This window comes from Tenrec ecaudatus, chromosome 2, assembly GCF_050624435.1.
Source record: "Tenrec ecaudatus isolate mTenEca1 chromosome 2, mTenEca1.hap1, whole genome shotgun sequence".
Taxonomy (NCBI): Eukaryota; Metazoa; Chordata; class Mammalia; order Afrosoricida; family Tenrecidae; genus Tenrec; species Tenrec ecaudatus.
Genome location: NC_134531.1, coordinates 117,190,467 through 117,215,205, shown reverse-complemented (window position 1 = coordinate 117,215,205; position 24,739 = coordinate 117,190,467). Strand labels below are relative to the sequence as shown.

Genomic DNA, 24,739 nt, shown 5'->3' with positions numbered 1-24,739 from the left:
TAGATAGCACAAAAGATTGGGTTAAGACTGTGAAGTGCTTGAGGCAGAGGGAGCTGGGGTGCTTGGCCGGAGAAAGAGAGCACAGGGAACAAGAGGGTGAAGGAAAGGAGAAGGTGGTGTGGGAAAAAGTCAAGAATAATTCAACTTAAGGGGGGAAAATGAAGGGTTTCTAAAGTCCTAACACTTTAAAAATTTAATTATAGCTATGAAGAGCTTATTAAAGAAGAGAAGACAACTAATAATGAACTGAGTGCCATATCAAGAAAAATTGACATCTGGGCTTTAGGTAATTCAGAAACGGAGAGAGCTTTCAGAGTCATGGCAAGCAAAATTCCTGTAGACAAAGTAACACCAAGTAATCTTCCAGAAGAGGTGGTGGATTTTGAAAAATTCCTTCAGCAAACAGGAGGGCGGCAAGGAGGCTGGGACGAGTATGACCACCAGAACTTTGTAAAAGTGAGAAACAGGTACAAAGGGAAGCCAGCCTTTCTGGGAGAAGTTCTAGAACACCTTCCTGGCAGAACACAGGAGGAGGTGCAGCAGCATGAAAAATGGTATCAAAAGTTTCTGGCTCTAGAAGAAAGAAAAAAAGAGGTAATAACCATTGTAACGGCTCTTAATTTACATGATACTCTGTTCCAAGCACTTGGCTAGATTCATAATATATATCCTTAACTTGACAATAGTCTCATATATTGTCATATGTAATACATGACATATTACATGTAATTATTATATTGCATGTGAAGTGAGTGAGTAGCCCACCCTTCATCATTTTATAGAAGAGGAAATAGATGTTTTTTTAATAAATCATTTTATTGGGGCTCATACAACTCTTATCACAATCCATACATACATCAATTGAGTAAAGCACCCTTATACATTTGTTGCCCTCATCATTCTCAAAATTCGACTTCCACTTGAGTTCCTGGAAGGAATCAGCTCATTTTCCTTTATTCCCTCCGTCTCCCTCCCCGCTCCCCCCTCACTCACGAACCCTTAATAACTTATAAATTATTACTCTCTCCTATCTTACACTGCCCGGCGTCTCCCCTCACCCACTTTCCTGTTGCCCATCCCCCAGAGAGGAGGTTACATGTAGATCCCCGAGATTGGATCCCCCTTTCTACACCCCCTTCCCTCCCGGTATCGCCACTCTCACTGTTGGTCCTGAGGGGTTCATCTGTCCTAGATTCCCTGGAAACAGACATTTTAAAGAAATAATTTATCCAAGTAATGGAACTACAACTGGGACTTCTCCAGGCTAAGTATTTTTTACCCCAAGTACTATCTGTAGTGGGCCAAAAATTTCTTATGGTAGGCAAACCCTCATTGTTCATTTCCTCCAAAGGTAGGTAGTCCATGTCTACCTTTTGAGAACATTTTCTTACCAGGAAAGACCACATTGTTTTGGATCGAAAATAAAGGTAGTCGGGTTGGCGGGGGGGGGGGGGGGTGTAGGGTAGCACCTTTGCCTATTACCAGACGTCTTTTGTGTTTTGAAAATTTGAACCTCATTGGTTATTTAAGAACCTAATGATTTTGGCCAATCTAGAGCAAAGAGTTACGTTTGATGGTAGCAACCCCTAAAATATGTTTTTAATCATTAAAAGATAACAAAATACTAATCATTTGTAAAACATTGAGTCAGTTCCAACTCATAGCAACCCAGCTGAGCAGGGCAAAACGGCTCCAGTGGATTTCTGAGACAAACCCTTTATGGGAGTAGGAAAACCCATCTTTTGCCCAGGAGCAGCTGGTGGTTTCAAACTACAGACCTTAGGGTTAATACCCCAGTTCATATCCACTACAGCACCAAGAATGATGATGAAAGCAAAACTGAGTTTTTCATACCATGACTTTGGGATAATTATTATATCTAATCTGGAGAATTTTAGAAATATAAAATTAAATCTTAAGTTCCATTTTCATAAAAATATTATTTTGGCTTTTGTTTAGGCCAGTGATTCTCAATCTTCCTAATGCCACCACGACCCTTTAATACAGTTCCTCATGTTGTGGTGACTCCCCCAACCATAAAATTAATTTTGTTGCTACTTCACAACCATAAAATTTTGCTACTGTTATGCATTGGGTGACCCCTGCAAAGGGGTCATTTGACCCCCCAAAGGGGTCACGACCCACAGGTTGAGAACCATTGGTTTAGGCCATGAAGGTCTTTAAGTCTTGGCACTTATTGGGACATTGTGCACGATCATTCTTTGTTACAGGCACTGTCCTGAGCATTTTAGAATGTTTTACAGCATTCTTGTAATCTACATACTAATCAAAACTACTCTAGACATGGCTAAATGTCCCCTGCAGAACAAAGCCATCCCTAGTAGAAACCTAAGGTTTAGGTAGTTGTCATCGAAATCACTTTTATATAGAATTCAGCTATGATGAACTTCCTTTTGCTTCCTTGGTTTTATGTAAAAGGATGTTCCTGTTCAACAGGTGGTATTTGATGACAGTTCAGAACTACTAATTTTGCGTGTTCTGTGTTTATTCTACAGTTTTAGTGGCATCGGCTGTTTTCTGTTGTTTGGTTTTTGTTTTCTGAAATAATTTTAATGTAGAAAGATTGACTTGGTGCTTTGAGAAAAAGTTTTAAAACAAGTCATTTTTAAGGATTCAATCAAGCTACTAAGAATTATTTGGATTTTTCCCCCCTAGGGTTTTGAAAACAAGGGGTTCTCAAAGTGATTACTATAGCAGTAAATAAGTATTACATGTGAAATTGCCAGAAAATATTCGGCTCACACCCCAAACCAAATCCATTTTCAAATTAATAACCTACTTCAAGTTAATTCCAATAGTTTGTAACCTCTTGTGTTACAGCATAGAACTCCACTGTCGGGTTTTCTTGGTGTAATTTTTCAAAACTACCAGCCACTCCTCGGAGAAAGATAAGGCTTTTTACTCCCATGAAAAAGTTACAATGTTCCACAAGGCATTTCTACTAAGTCCTATAGGATGCTATGAGTCAGAATCAGCTTGATATGGTAGGTATTGAGTTGTTAAATCTTTCTGGAAGCAGATTACCAGGCCTTCCTTCTGTGACGCTGCTGTATGGGTTTAAACTGCCCACCTTTAGGTTAATAATTGAATGCAAACTGCCGTGCTGCCCAACAACCCTGGGAGGTAGGGTCTAGCAGTCTGTGTTTAACACGTCTTTCGGATTATTATTCTAATTGAGAATCACTTCTCTATGGAGAAAAGAAGCAGGCATATGTTTTTGTAATAAATCAAGGTTAGTGTTTCAAAACTACCAGCCGTTGTGCCAAAGCAAAATGATGCTTTCCACTCCCATAAAGAGTGACAGTCTGGAAAACCCACAGGGGCAGTTCCACCTTGTCATATAGGGTTGCTCTGAGTCAGGATTGACTCAATGGCAGTGACGTGTTTTTTTGTTTGTTTGTTTTGGATCCCTGATTTTATTGTACTCCTCTTATTCCCAATCTTGATGTTTCAGGATGAGTTTTGATGATTGCTTGGATGGAGAGGTGAAGTAGAAAGGGATATGAAAGTGGAGGTGATACTTACTGAAATATGGCATGTTGGAAGACAGGAAGGAAGTTTGGGGAAAGTGTCAGAAATTCCATTTTAAATCTGAGTTTGAGTTGTTGAATGGCAAATTTATCTTTTAGTATTCCACTTCCATATCTAAACAACAATCGATACCATTTTTAGACTTACCCTGTACTCTTGCTTATCTTGTTCCCTCTTTTAGAAGTGTCGCACCCTTTCCCCTCCCCCCCCATCAGCTTCAATTCCAGCCCAATTTAATCTGGGCTTCAAATCTGCCCAGATTAAATGTTACCGCCTCCTTAGCGAGCCATATGTGGTCTCTTCTATCTCTGCCTGAAATTCAGTAATACCTTCTGCGTATCTCTTTAACAATGCCACCACACGTTCTGCACATATCTAAAACACTGCTACTCAGATATATTATCCATGCCAGATATTAGTTGACAAACTATAAGTAGTGCATAACGATAAAGTTTTGCTTCAAAACCAGCTACTTAGTAAGCACACTGTTTAGTTCAATGGACTTTTTGGGAAGAAAAGTTCTCAGTGAAATTCTACATACTGGAATGAGTTCTTTATATTGCTGTGAGTGGCACTCTGGGAAGTCTTGTACTTGATGGCATTTGCCGTTGTTTAATTAGGTATCACACTCCATCATACTGCCCTACATGTGGTATACATGCCATAAGGATTTCTTGAGTGAATAAGTGAATATTGCACCAGGAATAAATATCAGATAAATAGCCTTCCTGATTGGAGGGGAGTAATTCAATTGATGTATCTTTTAAGCCATAGAAAAGGCAATTGGAATTTTAGAAAAATCTATATAGTCCTGTTGAGCTGTTTCCACCACAATCTGTCAGTTTGTTGTACTGTGATGACTGTGTACTGCTATGATGCTGGAAGTTGTGCCACTGGTATTTCAAATACTAGCATAGTCATTCGTGTGAACAGATCTCAGCAGAGCCTCCTGGCTAAAAGAAACTAGGAAGAAAGGCCCGGTGACCTATCTTCTGAAATTAGTCCATCAAAACATGAATAACAACAGAATTTCATCCTGGTTGCTTTGGACGCAACACTAGACAAGATCAGTTGCTAGAGGAGGACATTGTGATGAATGAAGTAGAGGTTGACGAGGGCATAGGAGACCCTGAGTAAGACATAGTGGCACACTGATGGACTTGAACATGCTGAGAATTACGAGATTGATACAGGGCCTGGTAATGTTTTATTCTGTTCTACAGAATGTCACTATGAGCCAGAACATCAACTCAGTGGCAGCTAACAATAGCAATGCCCTGTTTTACTTGTACTTTTATTTTATTTTTATACTTATTAGGAAGCCAGGCACTAGATGCTAGGCAGTCATTCCTCACAAGAACCCTATCCACGATGGAGGCACTACTTAGCAGCACTTTCGAGATGAGCAAAATGAGTGCAGAGCAGTTTAGTGACTCGTTTAAGGAAATGGTCAGGTCAGTGTGTGGTGTGAGATAGTCTGGCTTCTGAGCCCATGCTTTTAACCACCTGCTTTTGATTCCTCTGTGATACTTGACCAGAGAAAGGTTTCTTCAAGTGTTCTAAGTATAGAATGAGGATTGGGAAGCAGAAGTGAGATCGAGAGGAAAGGGATGGGCCCCGTGAAAGCAAGAGTGCAGTTCTTGTGAGCCTGGAAATGGAGAGAAGAGGAAGGTCAAAAGGTTAAGTCAGCCATGAGTTTGTATTTTAAAAGGTAAGTTAATTTTTTTCAAAATAGAAGTAGGAAAAATTTTGCATTTATTTAAAAACTAAAACCCTTTAAGACCTAAGCAACCAGCATCCTGCAATCAATATATATTCTTTCTAGAAAGATAGATTTGAGGTGATATTTTTAAATACTTTTGATTATCTAAAAATATGTTATCTTTCTCCCTTTTTTCGTTTTTAGTCTATTCAAAATTGGAAAACTAAAAAGCAGCAAAAAAAGGAGGAAATTTTCAAGACAAAGGAAAAGGCAGAGGATATGCTTCTGCTTTGTCATAATAAACAAGAAGATGGTCAAAAGCAACAAGCAGAAAGAAGAAAACAGAAAATGGCAGTTGAAGCTTGGAAAAAACAGAAATGCATAGAGATGTCCATGAAAAATGCTCGTCAGTTCAAAGATGAGGAAGAGAGAGAAAGAAAACAGCAGAAAGAGCGTCAACGCCAGTTTAAACTAAAGCTACTACTAGAAAACTATACCCAGCAGAAGAAAGAACAAGAAGAGTTTTTGAGACTTGAAAAGGAGGTGAGGGAGAAGGCAGAAAAGGCTGAAAAAAGGAAAACTGCTGCTGATGAGATTTCCAGGTTTCAAGAAAGAGTAAGTACATAAGCTTTTTCTCCTAAGTTTTTTAAATGTTTCCATTGCACTATTACTTCCATATTCAGCTCACCATAAATTTTGTGAGTACTTCTTATATATTGACCCTGTACATAAGTTTAGCTTACCAAAGCTTTTTAATTTCTGGTGTATATCTAGGAGAGGAGAATACAGGGCTTTCTACTTGTGTAAAAAGTTACAGTCTCAGAAACCCACAGGGGCAGTTCTTCCTTTCCTGGTGGGTCACTGAGTTGGAATCAACTTGATGGCAGTGAAGTGGATGAAGAGATTGTCTAGGAGGAAAAATCGATGTGCAAGGAGAAATAGTGCAGTGAAATGCCAATAGTGTGGACAGGGTACTTTAGGAGGTGGGTGTACAGAGAAGACGAATAACCATGACCTATGCGTATCAGAAAGGAGGTGGTATTTAAATTGAGTCTTGAAGAGAAAAACAAGTCTTTAAGACCCTCCAATAGTAGTTCTCAACTTTCCTAATGCCACAGCCTTTTAATACAGTTCCTCATATTGTGGTGACCCCCAACCATAAAATTATTTTCCTTGATATTTCATAACTAATTTTGCCACTGTTATGAATCTGGCAACCCCTGTGAAAGGGTCATTCGAGCCCCCCCCCCCCAAAGAGGTCGCGACCCGAACCACAGGTTGAAAACCACTGCCCTAGAAGCGACTCTTTCTGACAGCCGGGCACCATGTAGTTTCTTCACCACACTTTGCTGTTAGCATTGCTATCTTCAGTGATCTCTTAATGAGGTCAAGCATCAAGCAGGGTCATGTCATAAGAACTAATTGGTCTTATATTGGGGGTAGAATTAAGTGTGGATTAACACTTCAGAATTCTTGAGACATTTAGGAGGAGGTGGGAAGCAGCAGAAGAGGCTTGCAAGGTACCTTGTGTTCCCTTCACAATGGACTGACTTCACCCCCAAGGAAGTTTTTATTTGTTCATGATCCATCTTTGTTAGTCTGAGTAGACTAGAAAAACAAAATCATAGACACGTGTGTAAGAAGATACAAGAGCAATTGAAAATTGAGAACACATCCCAGCCCAGTCCAGATCAAGTCCATAAGTCCGATGTTAGTCCATATGTCCAATACCAATCTATAAAGCCCTCTTCAGACTCATGAAACGCATGCAATGATGCCGAATGCAGGAAGATCCCAGGCCAGTGGGTGGGAAGTCTTGTGGATCCAGTGGCATTGTAAGTATTGAAATGCTGGCAGGGGCCTCCACGTGGCTTCTCCAGCTCAGGGCACTAGAGTAGTTCCATGTGTCTTGTCAGCTGCTATGTCTCCCAAGGTATGAGCAGAGAAAGAGAGTCTCCTGCCTCCAAGGAAGAAATACCAGAGTTCCCAGAATCCTCAGGAGAATGCCATGCCCACACAGGTCTCATTGGCTATTGTCCGATAGACGGACTAGACTCCACCCCTTCACTCTTAATTCTCTCAAGTCCCAAATTGACACCAGATTACGTAACTACCACACCATCTCTCCACCCTAATGTAAGCCCCATGAAATCAGAGGTTTTTCCCTTTTCATTCTTACCTGTTCCCCATGATTGGGTGCATTATACGTACTTAAATCCATCAAGGTTGTTGCTGGTGGTATAATTATTGGTGATTTAAACTAGTACATAACAAAAGGAATTATAATCTTGCCAAATAAGGTGAGATTCAGTCCAAAAACTATTAAGACCAGGAAAGCTTCTTGTCTTAAAATGAAAAAGGTACAAATGAAATGTAATTGTTATAAATATCTGTGCCTCAAATATGTAGCCGCACATCAGCATACAGAAAATAAGGGCAGTGCAAAGAAAAATAAGAGAAAGCACACTAACAGAGAAGACTTTTGTTCATTCCTTTTAGTCCACACATAAAAATTTCCCCATAGCACAAACGATCCCATGCAAAATCCAAAAGATAAAAAAGACAATGGATTACATAGTGAAAGACATTAAAAAAACCCTATGAAATAGAAAATATAAAATCATTAAAAAGGTAAGGAAGATCACTCATTCCTATATTAGAAGTGAACATGGGTTTAACTCACGTATTAAAAGAACAACAAAACTAAACCTAACTGCCATCAAGTGAATTCTGACTCATACCGATCTTAGAGGACAGAGTAGAACTGTCCCTGTGGGTTTCCAAGAATAACTTTACAGAAGAAGACAGCCTGACGGCTTCGAGCTACTGACTTTTCAATTAGCAGCCCAACTCATAACCCATTATGCTACCAGAGCTTCTCATGAAAAGAAAAGCAGTTTTAAATTGGACCTTAATATAAGACAAGGGAGGGATAGACTTCATGATTATAATGTGCTTCAAAGGAATGTTTTCGTTACAGTTATATTCAGAAAAAATAAACCCCGTAGCCTCTATTAGACAAAGTTAATCTTGAGACAGTGTTTATATGTAAGCTAACTTAATATTACTTGCAAACAAGTTAATTTTACTTTAATTTCTTCCCCCTTTGGTGTTTTGTTTTTTTTAGGATTTACATAAACTTGAATCGAAAATTCTAGATAGACAGGCAAAGGAAGATGAAAAGGCAGAAAAACAAAGAAGAAGGGCAAAATTAAAAGAAAAGGTACCCTGTGCTGAGATTTATTTTTATTCTTATTATCCTAATTCTTCTATTTGTTAAGAATTAGACATCAAATTCATTTTCTTCAGAACCAGCCTTATTCCTATATCATCTCCTTTAAATTTCATTCTTAATTATTTACACATTAGGAGCATCATTTAGTACAATTTAATCAACTATTAGTAAATTCTACTATTTCACATTATAGACATCTCTTTTTACCTTAACAGTTCTCTTTCTTCCTACTCATTCTTCCTTTATTTGAACCTCGACTGTAAAGCAGTGGCCCCTGTAAGCCATGCTTCATCCCACTGATTGCACTCAGCTAAAGAGGTTGTCGCCCTTCCTAGGACTTCCCTAAGCCAATCTGTTGCCGGTGAGGTGACTCCCATGTGTGTTGAGTAGTAGTCAAGTTTTCATTGCCTGATTTTTTTGGAAGTAGACCAGCAAGCGTTCCTTCCAAGGTGCCTCTGAATGGATTCAAACTTCCAGTTTTGCAGTTAAGTGCTTAACTATCTGTACCACCTACATTATTTCTCCTAAATCTTATTGTCTGGGCACATGACTATATCATACTTAGCTATATTACATTGGCTTCATAATATAAAATATAATGGGAGAAATACAAAAATTAAATGAGTTTATTAATAGACAGATATACTTCACATTTTATTTGCCATCCGTGAAAGCAGGAAGGAGGCCTTATTTGATCTCTGGCTACAACAGGGAGAAGACTCCAAATCTACATAAGCCCAAGACCAATTGTCAGATAGGCCCCGCCCTCCATCCTCCTTTACCCTTGTCTGACACCAACCTTTCCTCCCACAGCACTACTTGTCTTCCTTACAATGGCCCCACCCACCTCACAGACAAAACTCACGCTTGAGGAGGTTAATTAGGGATGTTAACAGGTGTCTATAAGCTACGATCTGAAAACAGTAAGGATAGAGTCTTTTGTTCACATCAGTGTTTCTCCTCAGCCCACAGCTCAGTCTCTCTCTGTGGTCCTCAGCTTCAGCCTTGGCCTCTGATCTCCATAGGCCACGAAGCCTGCCATTGCTCTGTCTTAATAGTCATACAGTTTCAGCACTGCTCTTCTGCTCTGTCTCTTGATCCTATCTCTGCCTCTTCTTCCTGTGACATAGCCTCTGATGCTCTGGTCTCAGCCTCTACCACTTCAAGCAGGGAAGCTCTTTCTTCCTTGATGGTCCCAGGATTCTCTCCATCTGGGATTCTGGTATGACTCATTCTTATAGTGGTAACTTTGCCTGACCAATCCTTTCTATTAGTGTTTCACAATCCTGTTTGCATGGTCCCACTCAATCATTTGGTGGCATATACAGAGACATGGATAGAAGAGCCATATTAAGATATTTCACTCACCACACCACCAAACATGATTAGAATTTGACTGAAGGGACTATTAATAGTTCTATTATTGTTTACCTAATATCAAGAATTTTTTAACTTGGCTTTCTGTTACCAAAGATTTTACTAATTTGTTAATATAAATTTAAGAGTGCAAATAAATTAGCTGGTACTCATTTTACTTCTGATTACAGGTTGAAAACAATGTTAGTAGAGATCCTTCTAGGCTTTACAAGCCTACCAAAGGTTGGGAAGAGCGAACCAAAAAGATAGGACCAACAGGCTCTGGGCCACTCCTATATATCCCACATAGGTAAAAAGGAATCATGGCTGTTCACCTTATAATAATTTAATTAACTAACATTCTGTTTAAATGTTGTATGTATATTTTATAATAAAAATATATTTTATAAGTTTTTCATTTAAAGTTTTTAAAAGAAAAATCTGTATTATCATAAATAAAACGACTTTCTTTTTCTCTTTAGGGCTATCCCAAGCTGGAGACAAGGATTATAGAGAAACATGTGAAAATAATGAAATTGGTATTCAGTTAATAACAGTGTTAGCATATTTTGTTATGTTGGGAGATAGCGTTACTAACCATGGTCTTTAAATAGCATTAGCATAGTTAGATTGATGATTAATTGTGCTTGTATGGAAATTGATTAGCTTTCTTGCTGGCATTGCATTTGTATTTCTTGTTTATACTAAAGGGATATTTAATGTGTGTTTGTTGGCTTATAAGTTTGTTACAAACATTAAAAAATGCATAGAACATTTTGAAAGATACCTTGTTTTGTTATGACGTGATAAAATAAATTGGGACATTCATAGAGTGACATTTTCTAAACCAAAAATTTTAAACTTTTCAATCTGGTGATGTTACTATCTTGAATAACAAAAATACTGTTTGGGTTGACAGAGTGAAATAAGTTAACACTTTTTCTAAGTTTAACAGATTGGTACTTTTGCAGTTTTACTTTTTGGTGTAATGTTTTATACTTATTTAAAAGCATGTTTTGTTTTATATAGATAATATTTATTCCAAAAATATGCCTCTCACATCACAAACCATTTCAATTGCATCATTGATAACATCGCTTTAGTTTCCCTCTGCTCTTTCAAATCTCTCCGCTGAGTAGATTCATGAAATGTCAATGCCTTTCAGATCTTTGTGGCCAATGCAATTTCCATTCTACTTCCGTTTATCTCTAAATATTAAAATTCATATCTGAAACATCTAAAATAAGATAGGTTTGGAATGTTTTAATTTCTCTCGATGCTATTTAAGTGTTTTAAAATTGTTAAACTGTTGTCCATTTGGTAAAAAGAGCTCATTTTTGAATTTCCAGATTTTTATACATTATAACATAAATTTTAACTAAATTAAATGTTTTATATTACTAAATCTTAATTTTTAAGTTTAATTTTCACCTTATAAAAAAGTTGTTAGGTGCTGCCAAGTCCAGTTGGACTCATAGTCACCCTTTGTGCAACAGAACAAAACACTGCCTTCTTTGGTGCCAGCCCCAAGGTGGTTGTTCTACTTCAGCCCATTGTTGCAGCCACTATGTCAATCCATCTCATGGAAAGTCTACCTCTTTTCTTCTGATCCTCCACTTTACCAAGCATGATATCCTCTTCCGGGAACTGTTCTCTCCTGATAACATATCTAAAATATGTCCTCACCATCCTCACTTCTAAGGAACATTCTGGCTATACTTCTTCCAAGACAAAATTGTATATTCTTTTTTTTCCTGCCCACCCCCCCAACCCTAACCCCCAGTCCCCAAGATTGCATATGCTTATGGCAGTGGGTAGTACTTTATACTTTGTCAACACTATAATTCAAATGCATTCTTTCTTCCTACATTAATCACTGTCCAGCTTTCACATGCATATGAGAAGACTGAAAACCACATGGCTTGAGTCGGGTACCTTCTTCGTTGTCAAAGTGCCCCCTTTGCTCTTTAATGCTGTGAAGAGGTCTTTTGCAGCACCTTTGCCCGTTGCATTGGTGTGGTTTGATTTCTTACCCGAGACTTCCATGAGCATTGACTGGAATGTGTGAAATGGAATTCATTGACTACATTCTTTTCTCCGTTTATCATGTTATATGTCTCTTTGTGAGGCTTCTTGTTTTCTTTTCATTGAGGGTATAATCCATTAAGGTGTTTAACCCAAATCATAGGCTTTGATCTTTATCAGTAAGTGCTCTTCACTTCCAGCAAGAAAGGCTGTGTTAACCTGCATATTCTAGTAGGTGGTTTATGAGTTTTTCTCCAACCCTGATTCTGCATTCTTTTTCATATACTCCACCTCATGGATTATTTGCTCAGCAGATAGATTGTGTAAATCTAGTAAGATAAAAAAACCCTGACACATACCTTTCTTGGTTTTAAAACATTCAATATCCCTTTTCTGTTCCAATCACTGTCTCTTGGTGTATGGACAGGTTCTACATGAACAGTTATCCATTGTTTGTTATGATCCATAGAGACAAATGCCTTTGGACAGCTAATAAAGCACAAGTAAACACTTTTTCTGATGTTATATGCTTCCAGCCAAGATCACTCTATCAGTAATGATAATCCTTTCTACATCTGAATCCAGTTAAATTCCTGGAAGCTCCTGTTCATTTACTGCTTGAACTATGTGTTATTATCTGCAGCAAAATTTTACTCGCATGTGATATTGATATTGTTAGATAATTTCTGCATTCTCTTTGGCCACCTTTCTTTGAAAAGGGTTTTAACTGCTGTCATATTTTGATGGTGCTGTGGGTCACTGTAAAGTTGGCTGTTCAAAGCCACCAGCCATTCCAAGGGAGGAAAGGGAGACTAGCTGCTCCTGTCAATTGCTACAGTCTTGGAAACTATAAAGTTCCTGTGAGTTGGAATTGACTTGATGGCAGCTTTCGGTTTTGGATTTTAAAAGAAGAAAAAACTTTTATAACTAGTTCAGACTTTTCTTCAAAGATGTGGGTGAATCCAAATAACCCCTAGGTAAGTGGAGGCTCTAGAGGGTAACCATGACAAACAACTGTTGACAAGAATGTGGAAAAACTGGAACCCTCATCCATGATTTGTGGGGACATAAAATGGTGCAGCCAGTGTGGAACCGAGTGGCAGTCACTCAAAATGTTGAACATTAATTACCCTGTTATCCAGCAATCCCAACCCAAGGTACGCACCCAGAAGTGAAGGCAAAGACCACAAAGAGAAGCTATTATGCCAGTGTTTGTTGCAGAAAGTTCACAAATGTCCATCAACAGCTAAATGGACAGACAAAATGTATATGCACACAGTATTACATGCAATAAAGTGAAATGAAGTTATGAAGCATGGTACACCACGGATGAACCTTATAAGCATTCTGCTGAGTGGAATCAGCTGAAAAGGACAACTCTTGTATGAGGTCATATGAAGAAAATAAAATAGATCCTATTTAATTAATGGTTACCAATGGTGACGGAAGAGTGGCTTTTAGGAAGCATCGAGTTTGTTGTGATTGTGGAATGTTTTGTCTGAAGACCGTGATAGTAGTGTCCCAGAATGGGAAATGTAATCAGAGTTACTGCCTTGTACATGTGGAGGTTGCGTTGCTGAGTTTTAGTGTGTGTGTTGTCACAATAAAAAAAGAAACAGTTGCTGTGAAGTCACTTGTGACCATGCCGCCCGGTGTACGGCCGCCCGGAACGCCTTCCTTTTGCAATGGAAGGGAGCTAAAAGGTCCGACACGAAGGCGCTTCTGGACGTTTGGGGGATTGGGGCGGAAAGGAGGAGCTGTACCACCCAGGGGGAAACAAAAGGCCAAAGGTTTTGCGCAGGTAACGCGGTTTCAAGCTCCCGCCCGTCCCCTCCAGGCCAGGTCGCCGCTTCCCGGCGGCGCCTCCGCGCCGGGCTTCAATTGCTTCCGGGTCGCGGCGGACGTCGCTTCCGGAGCAGTATGGCGGCCACCCAGGACGAGCCGTCGGCCGGGTACCCTGAGGGCGAGCGGCTGGACTTCTTGCGGGATCGGCACGTGCGGTTCTTCCAGCGCTGCCTGCAGGTCTTGCCGGAGCGCTACTCGTCGCTCGAGACGAGCAGGTAACTCGCGGCCCCGGCCCCGCAGAGACGCAGCGGAACCCGGCCGCCGACCGGCGCCCGCGAGGGTGGCGCCGCCGCCCACCGGCAGCGCCCCGCCGCCGCCTTGTCTCGGCCGCCAGCGGCGAGCCTCACCCCGGAGCTACGAGGGGCGCCGGGTTGGAATCTCGTTTCCGCCTCTCCCGGCTACCCATTTCCCGTGTCGACCTGAGCTTCGCTTTTATCCTTATAAAGTCACCCCCTGGAGTCCCTGAAACATTTCTTTGACCTCGCCGGTTCCGAGTATACAGGGTAAAAAGAAAGCATTCCTCACCGGTGTTAGCATAGCTTCTCTTGTGCAACGGCAGGCAGCTAAGGTCTCAGCAGACACGTACTTTCCAGGAATTGTAAGCTGATGTTAGACCGGCAGAGGAGGAGGCACGGTGTCTGTCGTGGGAGGCAGGCAGCCTATTAAAGTGTGTTTCCTATAAAGTTGTGGTTGACTGAGAGATGTGATTTGACAAAGGGAAAGAAACTGAACGAGGCCATTCAGAGTCTACTTGGGGAATGAGAAGTTTCTAATGATTGGGAGAAGGCGGCGATCTTTGCTCCGCATTGCTGCGCTTTGAAATGAATTTCCAAAGCTGCGCAGGACTAGGTGGGGACGAGGCAGCATTTTCACTTGGATCTATCAACATTTGTGCACGCTTAGCCGCTGGTGTGATTTGAACAGTGAGTGAGTGGGGTGATTCGCCGACTTCAGCGCACCCACTGCTATCCTGTCGCTTCCTGGGTAGTAACTCTGAAGAGTTTCCAAGACTGTGTGAGATTCCAGGGGCGCCGGTAGCCTCATCTTGCTCCAGCGAGCGGCCGCTGGGTTTGAACGACCAATCTTGGCGTTAGCTGCACAGTGCTTACCCAACAGCGCCACCAGGGCTCTTGACTGCGTTCTGCACACCACTCCCACTCAATGCCATCAAACCAGTTGCAACACAGCGAAAATTTTTTTTGTGATTGCTGCTGGAGTACAGTCAAACAAGATGTTTACGCGATGTGTTAGTTTAACTTTTGTGGAAACGTAGAAAGGCAGGTACCTACGTAATCCAGAGTTCTTTAGAGAAACCTTCTTTCATCCTGTTTCCAGAAGAAATCCACCCTAATCACCACATGAAATAACATAATCATTTAATGGTTGTAATGTTTTTAACCTGGGAGGGTAAACTTTATAAAGGCAGAATCCATGCCTGTCTTGTTCATCCACTAGGGCTTAAATATGGTTCTATTTGACTACTTTAAAATAAAGTTAAAATTCTATTCCCGTTTGCACCAGCCAGTTATTCAGTGTTTAGTCACCTCATTGGCCGGTGCTACCGCATCTTTTAGTGGAACATTTCCAGAAAGATCTATTTAAACAGCACTGAACTAAAGCCTTCAACGGTATCTGTCATTTCTCACTGCTGTGAATCATTTCTGACTCATAGCAATCCTGTCGAACAGAGTAGAACTATCCTTGTGGGATCCTGAGACTGTAACCTTTTTTTTTTAATGTTGTAAACATGTATGTAAGATAGTTGCCTACTTGGTGTTTTTCTTTTTCTCGTTTTAAAATCATTTTATTGGGGGCTCCTACAACTCTTAATACAATCCATACATACATCCATTGTGTCAAGCACATTTGTACATTTGTTGTCATCACATTTTCAAAACTTTTTTTTTACTTGACCCCTTGGTATTGGCTCCTCATTTTGTTTCCCTCCCTCGTTCACCCTCCCTCCTTCATGAACCCTTGATCGTTTTAAAATTATTATTCTTTTATCATTTATAAATTATTCTTTTATCATGTCTTACATAGACTCATGTATCCCTTTACCCACTTTTCTGTTGTCCGTCCCCTTGAGAGGGAGTTATATGTAGATCATTGTGATCTATACCCCCTTTCCCTTCCCACCTTCCTCTTCTGGTATCACTACTGTCATTATTGGCCCTGAGGGGTTTATCTGTCCTGGATTCCCTGTGTTTCCAGCTTTTATCTGAACCCATGAACATGCTCAGGTCTAGCTGGATTTATAAGATAGAATTGGGGTCACCATAGTGGGGGGGGGTAAATAACGATAGGGAAATAGATCTATGTACATATATTTATATGTTAAATATTAAGGTAGCAGACGGACATTGGGTCTCTATTCAAGTATCCCCTCAACACAGGAACACTTTGCATTCCGTGATGCTCAGCTTCCCAATTGCTGAAGACAAAATGGGTGCATAAGCAAATGTGGTGAAGTGAGCTGATGGTGCCTAGCTATCAAAAGATATAGCCTCTGGGGTCTTAAAGGCTTAAAGATAAATAAGCGACCATCTAGCTGAGAAGCAATAAAGCCCACCAGCCTGTGTGATCACAGGGAGTCAAAGGGATCAGGTATCAAAGAACAAAAATTTATGTCATTGTGAATGAGGGGGAATGGGAAGTGGAGACCCTAAGTCCATCTGTAGACAATTGGACATCCCCTTACAGAAGGGTCACAAAGAAGAGACAAGCCAGTCAGGGTGCAGGATAGCACCAAATGAAACACAACTTTCTAATAGTTCATTAATGCTTTCAAACCCCCCCGCCCCCCACTATCATTACCCCAATTCTGCCTTACAGATCTGGCTAGACCAGAGACTAACACTTTAGAAGTATAGAAAGCCTCCTCTTTTGCCTGAGGAGTGGCTGGTAGTTTCAGACTTCTTTTTTTTTTTTTTTTAAAGGTTTGAACAGAAAGAGCGAGTTTATTGAAGGGAAGACTGGAAAAGAAGTCTCCTTAGTCTTCTAATATCCAGTAGTTAATATCTTTATTTATATCAATAGCTGTGTCCATATTACTTGTCTTCCATATATTCTGCATGCACTCATTTCTTTATTTTGTAAGTATATTCTATAGTGAAAGCCTATGATTTAAAATTATCTAAATCTCTAATTAAAATGTATTTAATATACTGCTAAAAGTTTTGTTGAGTATAATATTCTGAATTGAAAGTTAATGTATCTCAGCCTATTAATGACAGTACTATCATTTCAAATTGATGATAACCAAGGAACATAGCCCACCTTTTTTTCCTGTGGAAAGCTTTAAAGATTTTTTTCTTTATTCTTGATGTTATGTAGGTTTCCTAGTTGTGCACTTACTTGTATTCATCCTGGTTGGTGTTAGTATACTTAAAAAAAAAAATCATTTTATCGGGGGCTCATACAACTCTTCTCACAATCCATACATCCGTCCATGGTGTCAAGCACATTTGTACATTTGTTGCATCATCATTCTTACAACATTTGTTTTCTGCTTGAGCCCTTCATATCACCTCTTTGCTACTGGATATTAGAAGACTAAGGATTCCTGGGAGCACTCTCAGGTAAACATTGAATGGCTAACCCACAAGGTCAGCAGTTCAAATCCATCAGCTACTCTAAAGGCGAAAGATGACACTTTTTATTACCATAAAAATGGGCAGTCATGAAGTTAGGTTAAAATTTAACCCCTTATCATTTGATCCCTCTTTTGACCCATTTTAATGTTCTAGTTTTCAATTTTTTAAAATTTCTTTTCAGTTGTAGTTTTCCTCTCTTTTATATTGTTATTGTAGTAGTTTTTTTGGTGTGTGTGTCTGTGTGTGTGTGTGTGTGTGTTTGGTATGTTTTTTGGTATATGCAATCCAGGATAGTAAATCTATAGAGACAGTAACTGGATTAATGGTTTCTTGGGGGTATGGCAGGGAGAGGTAGGGGTGTCATGGGGTTGCTACTAACAATGAGTACAAGAAAGAAGGAAATGTTCTAAAATTGATTTGGTAATGATTGTACCACTCTTCTTGATTTGATTGACTATTGAATTGTATGATGTGTAGATTATGTGCCAATAAAACTATTTTTAAAAGGAAAAAAAGCAAGAGGGAAGCAGTTTGCACTCCTTTCTCCAGAGATGCTGACTGGCTAGCAGAGCTCATATAGAGACCAAAATTATGATAGTGAAACCTAGTCCGTTGATTATAGTTATAGGACTTTAAAAATATATGTTGATAAATCACATTAAGAATTTTATGGGGATTGATTTTAGGTGACTTCAATGTATCTGATACAAAATCCTTCCATTTTGAACATATTATGATTGTTGATCAGTTGAACTTTACTTGGCACTACCATACAGTCTGTAATTGTGTTGTTGAAATGTCCCTGTGTGTTATCCATCTATTCCATATGTGAGTCAGAATCTGCTTGACAATAAATTCCATATAACTCCACCATACATAAAATCTCACTGACCAAAGTATGCTATCAGTAACTAATTCTCCTCACAGCATAAGTAAAACGGCAAAAGTTTTCTTACTACACTACTCATTAGACATTGAATTAAAGTTTGATTGTGGCTCTCTGAGACAAGTGTTGAACTACTAACCACACGGTTGGCACTTTAAACCCACCAGCCACTCCACAGGAGAAAGAAGAAGAGGTTGTCTGCTCCCCTACGGATCTGCAGTCTTCGGAATCCTCTATAGGGTTACTATGAGCTGAAGGAGACTCCACGGGGGTGGGGCTTACCCTGCCATCAGGTCAATTCTGACTCACAACAATCCTGTAGGACAGGGTAGAATTGCCCCTGTGGATTTACGAGGGGATAACTCTCTACAAGGAATAGAGAGCCTTATCTTTCTCCTTTGGAGCAGTTGGTGGTTTTGAACTACTGACCTGCTGATAGCAGCCTAACACACAACCTGCTACTCCACCAGGGCTTCTTGGGGTTTGCACTAGGTGTTCTATATTGGATAACAGGTGCATTGGTAAAAAGATACTTGTTTATCATTTTTATGCCTAGTGTTTTCCACTTGTTAGAATACTTTAAAAAATTACACTTTACTGAGCATTGCCGATCATTTCCTCCCATGTGTCAGGCCACAGACAATTCAGTGTCTCAAACTGATTTGGGCGTGCCCGTGTTTATTTCATATTACTGAGACAGCCTACTCTGAGGCAGGCCAATACTGGAATGGACATTAACTATTTTGTGAGCCTGCATTTTTGTTTCAAGTATTCCATTTCCCTGCTTCTCCTAGTCTTGACGAATAGAAATGAGTGATAAAATTAGAAAATTAACCTTTGTTAATGGCCATGGCTTTATAAAGATGAAGTACATTTTTTGCTGCGTCAGCTGAGGTTTTCTTCTTTTGTTAGGTTTTGTAAAGTGGTTGTTTCTTGTTAAATCACTAACTGGTTCAGTGAATACTGAACCTTGAGCTGTAAGCTTTACCACTGAGTTTCTTTTTTTTTTTCCATGAGTGGTTTGAAGAGTTAGTTATGTGTGTCAACATATATCTTTGTTGCCCTTTTGCAGTTGGGCAATGGGAATTAAAATAGTGTTTTTATCAAGGAACACAATATTAACTATTTTCTATTTTTTTCTACTGGTGGCAAACCTCACTGTTGTGGAAAAGTTTAGGCAATAACTTATATTTTGTACAGCATTTATGAGCTGTGTAGTCTTTCCAATTTTAAGTCCTTCCTTTTCCTTCCATGTTGTCCCTGGTCTGCTGCATACTATTCCCCAAGCAAAGGAGCTAGGGCAGAAGAGAGCCTGGTAAACTGTGCCCTTTTTTGTCCAAGATATTCTGGGAAGTACGTGATTTGGACGTCGACTGAACTCCAAATTAGGTCTGCGTGGCCACCACTTCCCCATGCTCCCCTCCCTTCCTCTTCCTCTGTGGGACCACAGATGTGTATGTGTTTCGTGCTTGTTATTATATGTACTTTTACAATGTCCAAATCACATGTCCTATTTTAAATATGTTGCAGACATGTGCATTTTAGTAAACACTTCCCTCCGTCACCAACACACTTCAAAAAGTGCACTCCTTGAGAAAGAAGGGGAATGAAGACGACCACACTGAGGATGCGTGCCGCTGATCACCCACAAGACGGTCTACCACATAGGGCACGTCCTGTTTTATAGACCGACTTGTTCTCAGCTTATTCTCGGCATTATTTGTGTTTTTCTGGCTATTTTCCAATTGTATGCTTCTGAATATCCTGAACACACACTTATGTTTTTCATATCTTTTCACCATGAAAAAAATAATAAAATGCACATGTCTGTTCCCCTGCTCCCCCTTCTGCTTCCACCCCCCATCTACTGCTTTTTGCAAGTATGGGAGTCCACATTGCAGAAAGCATCCCACATAGTTCGGATGCACCCTAAAATGTGAGGAGCCTGCGGGAAAGGAAAGGTGCCGACAGATTATTATAGTAATCCTTCCCGACTTTAGCATGCATGTGAATCACCTGGGGATCGTGTTAACATGCAGATTCTGATTGCATAGGTCTGGGTGGAGAAGTTGAGCTTGTACATTTAAAAAACTCTCGGGTAATGCGGACGCTACTGATCCCCTGACTACACGAGGAGCAGGAAGCCATCCTACAGCTTGTAAGTGCAATGATTGTGCTGCAGGACACGAGCGCACCTACTGGCCTAACCTGATGACAGCCCAGGAAGGAATCAAGGAAGGCATCTTTGAGGAAACAACCCTGAAACTAAATCTTAAAATATGAGTTCCATTTTTTGTGGGATCAGAGGATTGCACACAAATAGACAATAAGATTAAAGGCAAATGAATGAGTGCAGAGCAGCATAACTTCAGCTAATTGTCTAATGGTTCAAATATAAGATGCTTATGGTAGGAACTTAGTCTAGAAAGGTAGACTTGGCCAATATCACAGAGTGATTTGGGTGTCTTGTCAGAGAGCTTGAATTGCATATCTTGTAAATGATGGGAAGTCACCAAACAGTGACACTTATGGTTTGAAGAGCGAGCATCGTATTTGAGATTGATGATTGTTTTGGGTGGGAAAAGACTAGAAGCAGGGAGGCCAAGATGAAAGCTATTGATTGTAGTTACGGAGAGGTACTCCAGCAGTGGAAGTAGGAGAAAGGGGTGGAGTGCTAGGATTCACGGCTCTGAACTGGTTTAGAGAACAAGAAATCAAAGGAGCTGGTTTAGAAAGGAAGAAGGTGACTTCTGTAGGGCCCTTTACTACTTGCCCACAATTTAATCTGCCGAAGTTTACGAGGTTTGTTTTACTCGTGTTTGCTATGATATTTAATCTATGGTTGATGTTCAGTAAATGCTTTTAATGGAATAAGTTTGTCAGTGATGATAAGAAACCAGTTTTATATGTTAAATAGTTTCAAATGTGTGCAAGTATTGCCACATCTACCACAACTCTTTACTAGATGAGTCATTTATATATGATAGATGAAGAATAAGATATAAAGTTCTAGAATTCCTGTATACTTTTAGTCATTTGTTATATAATACTCATTTATTGGGTCCTTTATCTGATAGTTTAATTTCATGATTAATTCTAATATTTCTTACTATCTGGTCACCAACAATCAAACAAGAAATCCAAACTCACTGCTATAGTGTTGATTCCAATACACCTTATAGGACAAAGTAGAACTGTCCCTGTGGGTTTCCTGAGCCTGTAACTCTTTTGGGGAGTAGAATGCTTCATCTTTCTCCCTAGGAGTGCCTAATGGTTGTGAACTACTGACCTTGGAGTTAGCAGCACTAACCATTGACACCACCAGTACATCTTTGTCAAAAGTAAATACCCATAAGGTGTTTGGTTGTGTCTTCTGGTGTGTATAATAGAACCCGTGAGTGTGTCCACAGCTCTCTTTGCTATTCTGTAGCACAGCTGAGGACCAGCCAGTGCATGCTAGAGAACAGCAGGGAATGGTGCGGACACTCCCATTTTCTATTATATGTACCAGGGGAAATAACCAAACACCTTGAGGCAGTGGTTCTCAACCTTCCTAATTCCGCGACCCTTTCATCTAGTACCTCATGTTGTGGTGATGCCCAACCATAAAATTCTTTTTATTTTTGCTACTTCATAACTAATTTTGCTACTGTTATGAATCGGGTGACCCTGTGAAAGGGTCTCAAGGACCCACAGGTTGTGAACCACGGCCTTAAGGGAATCTTTTGCTGGGCTTAGGGGTCAGGACTATACGCTCAGGAAACACCAAGGTCAGTTGACATAACATAGTTCACAAAAACAGTACTACATCCTACGCTGGTGAGTACCAATTAGGGTCTTAAAAGCATGTGAATTATTGGTCTCTTCCCACCCCCTCTCCCTTCCGAAGAAAAGAAAGTGATAAAAGTCTGAAAGACTTGTCGAAATAGAAAGTCTAAATGGACGACTGGGCCGTGCAAGTGTCAGTCTCAAGGTTGCAGAGGGAAATAGTTGGAGCACCGTTCTACTCTGTAAACTTTCATCCAAATCAAAATGAAACTGTATTTTAAAAACACACGAAAGAGTAGAGCAGCCAGTAAAGGACTCTTCTAGACAGCTGGGTTCTCAACAGGTTCATTCTGTTTGACTCCATGCTGAGAGTTTGCATTTGCAAGCCCAAATACACCTGGAGTATGCAGTTTAACAAGATCCCCAAGTGATCCTTTTAGAATGTAGCTGGGGACCTTGTTAAAATGTAGATTGTGCTTCAGTCTGTCTAGGGTGGGAATGCATTTCTTAGAAAGGAGTCTACCAGAAGTTCTGCTAGAAAACTTGCGCCACCTGGAGGGCAAACCGTTCCTCAATAGAGGACCAGCGCTGTGGAGCAATGTTTCTAAAAACTGACTACTCCGCCTTAGTCCTCAGGAGTACTTAATGGCATGGGGGCCAATACCCAGACCACCCCCCCTTTCACCCAGAGATTCTGAATTGCCCTAGAGTAAGACATAGACCTCCTTAGATTTTATTAGTGGTGTTCTAGTCATCCTTGCTTTGTTGTCAAGCGGATTATAATGTGTGTCACCATTGAGAGGCCCTTAGTGACATTCACAATTCCAGAGTAGTAGTCATTGTTTACTTAGCTGTAAGTCTGCGTGAGTTACTTGAATTCTTTTGGCTTCATTGTCTTCAGTTAGAGAATTAAAGGCCAGACCAGTCTTAACATAGAAAAGAATGCCAGTTTATTTTTGTAATAGCCCTTGGGATTACTTTCTTATGTTTTACGGCCAGGTCTTGTTTTCTCCAACATCGATCCTTCCATGTTGTTCTCAACTTTTAGCTTTTTTCATAGTAGTGTTTTAATAAATAAATTATTAGTTGTTTAATCTTATTTGACTCTAAAGATAATTTTCACTTTCTGAGTTACATTAAGATGGACCACTCTGTCAGAGCAATCTTGAAGGTTTATTGGATGTAGTATTGCAGATCTTGTATTTGCTAATTCAATAAATATTTGAGTGTATTCCTTGACCAAGGCAAATTTTATCTGAAGAGACATGATTATCATTAAGAGGAATGGTTTTCAAAATTGGCTTCTATTATGTAGAGGTTTTCGTGTGTCTAAAGTATCATTGTGTTTTGGAGAGGTGAGTTTCCTTATGGGGGGGGGAGAAGAAAGGTTGCTAGGCAACAGCCTAGGCAAAAAGCCCTGTAGCATTTGTCTAGAACTTAATGTTGCTGTGACTCCAAGGGGGTTAAAATATTACAATAATGTTCATGTATTGAGTTCTTGTGGCCAGCTAAACACAGTAATTGTGAGGTGTGCTCTTGATGTACAGGCAAGGAAACTGAGACTTAGGGTTTTATGGCTGAGAATGGTCAAACCTTAGAAGAGTTGAGCCCTTCTCATCTGACCGCAGTCTGAGTACTGAACTATTAGATAACACTGACTCACAAAAAAGAGTTTAACCTCCCTGAATTCAATTCTGATTTCATCCAGATAAATCTCATTCCTCACTAGGTGGGTCTCAGCAGGTTGCTAGAATTAAATTGTATAGGCAATTTCCTGGTCCAGTGTCCAAGGAGCAATTAATAGCCTCTCAGTAATGTAAGTTTAGGTATACCATTCTTAAATATACCATTATCTCATTAGATTTAGGTTTGGTCTCCCAGCTCTGGTGAGAATTATTACTGTGCTTTCTTGATTCTCCGCCTGCTGTCCTTGTTTTTCCTTGTCTTATTTCGCCTCCATTAGCCTTTTCCAGCCAGGGATCAGAGGTAATTACGTCCCTGTAAAAAAATTAACTATAGCTGTTTTCTCATTTCTTTCAAAGTTGATACATAGGGCCAATCTAGATGCAGGGGATATAAATTAATACAATGAATGCCTTCGGATATTAAGGCTTAATTCTCAGTTGAAAAGATACAGAATACTTAAGTGGCTCCTTTATAAGATTTTAGAACAAGCAGATCATTTGAAATATTAACTTATTATATTAGTCATAGGAATTACTATGATAAGGAAATGAGGCAGTATGCTATAGAAGGGAACATTATAATTGCATCTCAACATCAAAGGAGTTACGTATATCAAACTTTTGTAAAGAGCAACCATTAACATACATGTGCTTTTATAAAAGCACACCAAGTGTACAGACTTGAAGGAGGAAGTTATTGCTTTATAGTTTTTTTATTCAATTGAAAAAATATCCCTCTCTAGGAAAATTGTAATTAAATGCCTTTGCATTTATTGTTAAAAGGGTTCCTGTTTTTCAAAGTTCGTTTTAAAATTTTTTGTAAGAAATCACTCGACTCAAAGCAAATTTGAATAAAGGTAATTTGTTCTGACTTTCTCAAGAATTAAGCACCAGAAGTTAAACATAATTCTCATGGCTAATGAATAAACATTGAGATTTTTAGATATTCCCAGTCTTTTCTTGGTAGTTCTATGGAACAAGTACAGCAAACTTTCATGTTTATTTTTAGCCTTCAAGTTGCTGATATATTGGTTTCAGTGAATTCATGTTTGCCTCAGTAGAGAAGGATTTTACCCCTTCCCTTCTTAA

The 24,739-nt window shown here is 39.7% G+C and overlaps 2 protein-coding genes across 3 annotated transcripts in view; both read left to right on the top strand.

The window, feature by feature from the left end:
• The window catches only part of CCDC112 (coiled-coil domain containing 112), a 31,621-nt gene extending 20,622 nt beyond the window's left edge, over positions 1–10,999 (top strand). Inside the window, exons 6-10 of the mRNA XM_075543083.1 lie at positions 204–594; positions 5,459–5,869; positions 8,382–8,477; positions 10,037–10,155; positions 10,328–10,999. Of these exons, the coding sequence (XP_075399198.1) occupies positions 204–594; positions 5,459–5,869; positions 8,382–8,477; positions 10,037–10,155; positions 10,328–10,358 (1,048 nt within the window). The 3' untranslated portion in view covers positions 10,359–10,999. The remainder of the gene's footprint in view (positions 1–203; positions 595–5,458; positions 5,870–8,381; positions 8,478–10,036; positions 10,156–10,327) is intronic.
• Positions 11,000–13,771: 2,772 nt separating this feature from the next.
• PGGT1B (protein geranylgeranyltransferase type I subunit beta) overlaps positions 13,772–24,739 on the top strand; it is a 62,534-nt gene continuing 51,566 nt past the window's right edge. For both annotated transcript variants that reach the window (XM_075541405.1, XM_075541406.1), the window contains exon 1: positions 13,772–13,930. In XM_075541405.1, coding sequence (XP_075397520.1) covers positions 13,791–13,930 — 140 coding nt within the window. In that variant the 5' untranslated portion in view covers positions 13,772–13,790. The remainder of the gene's footprint in view (positions 13,931–24,739) is intronic.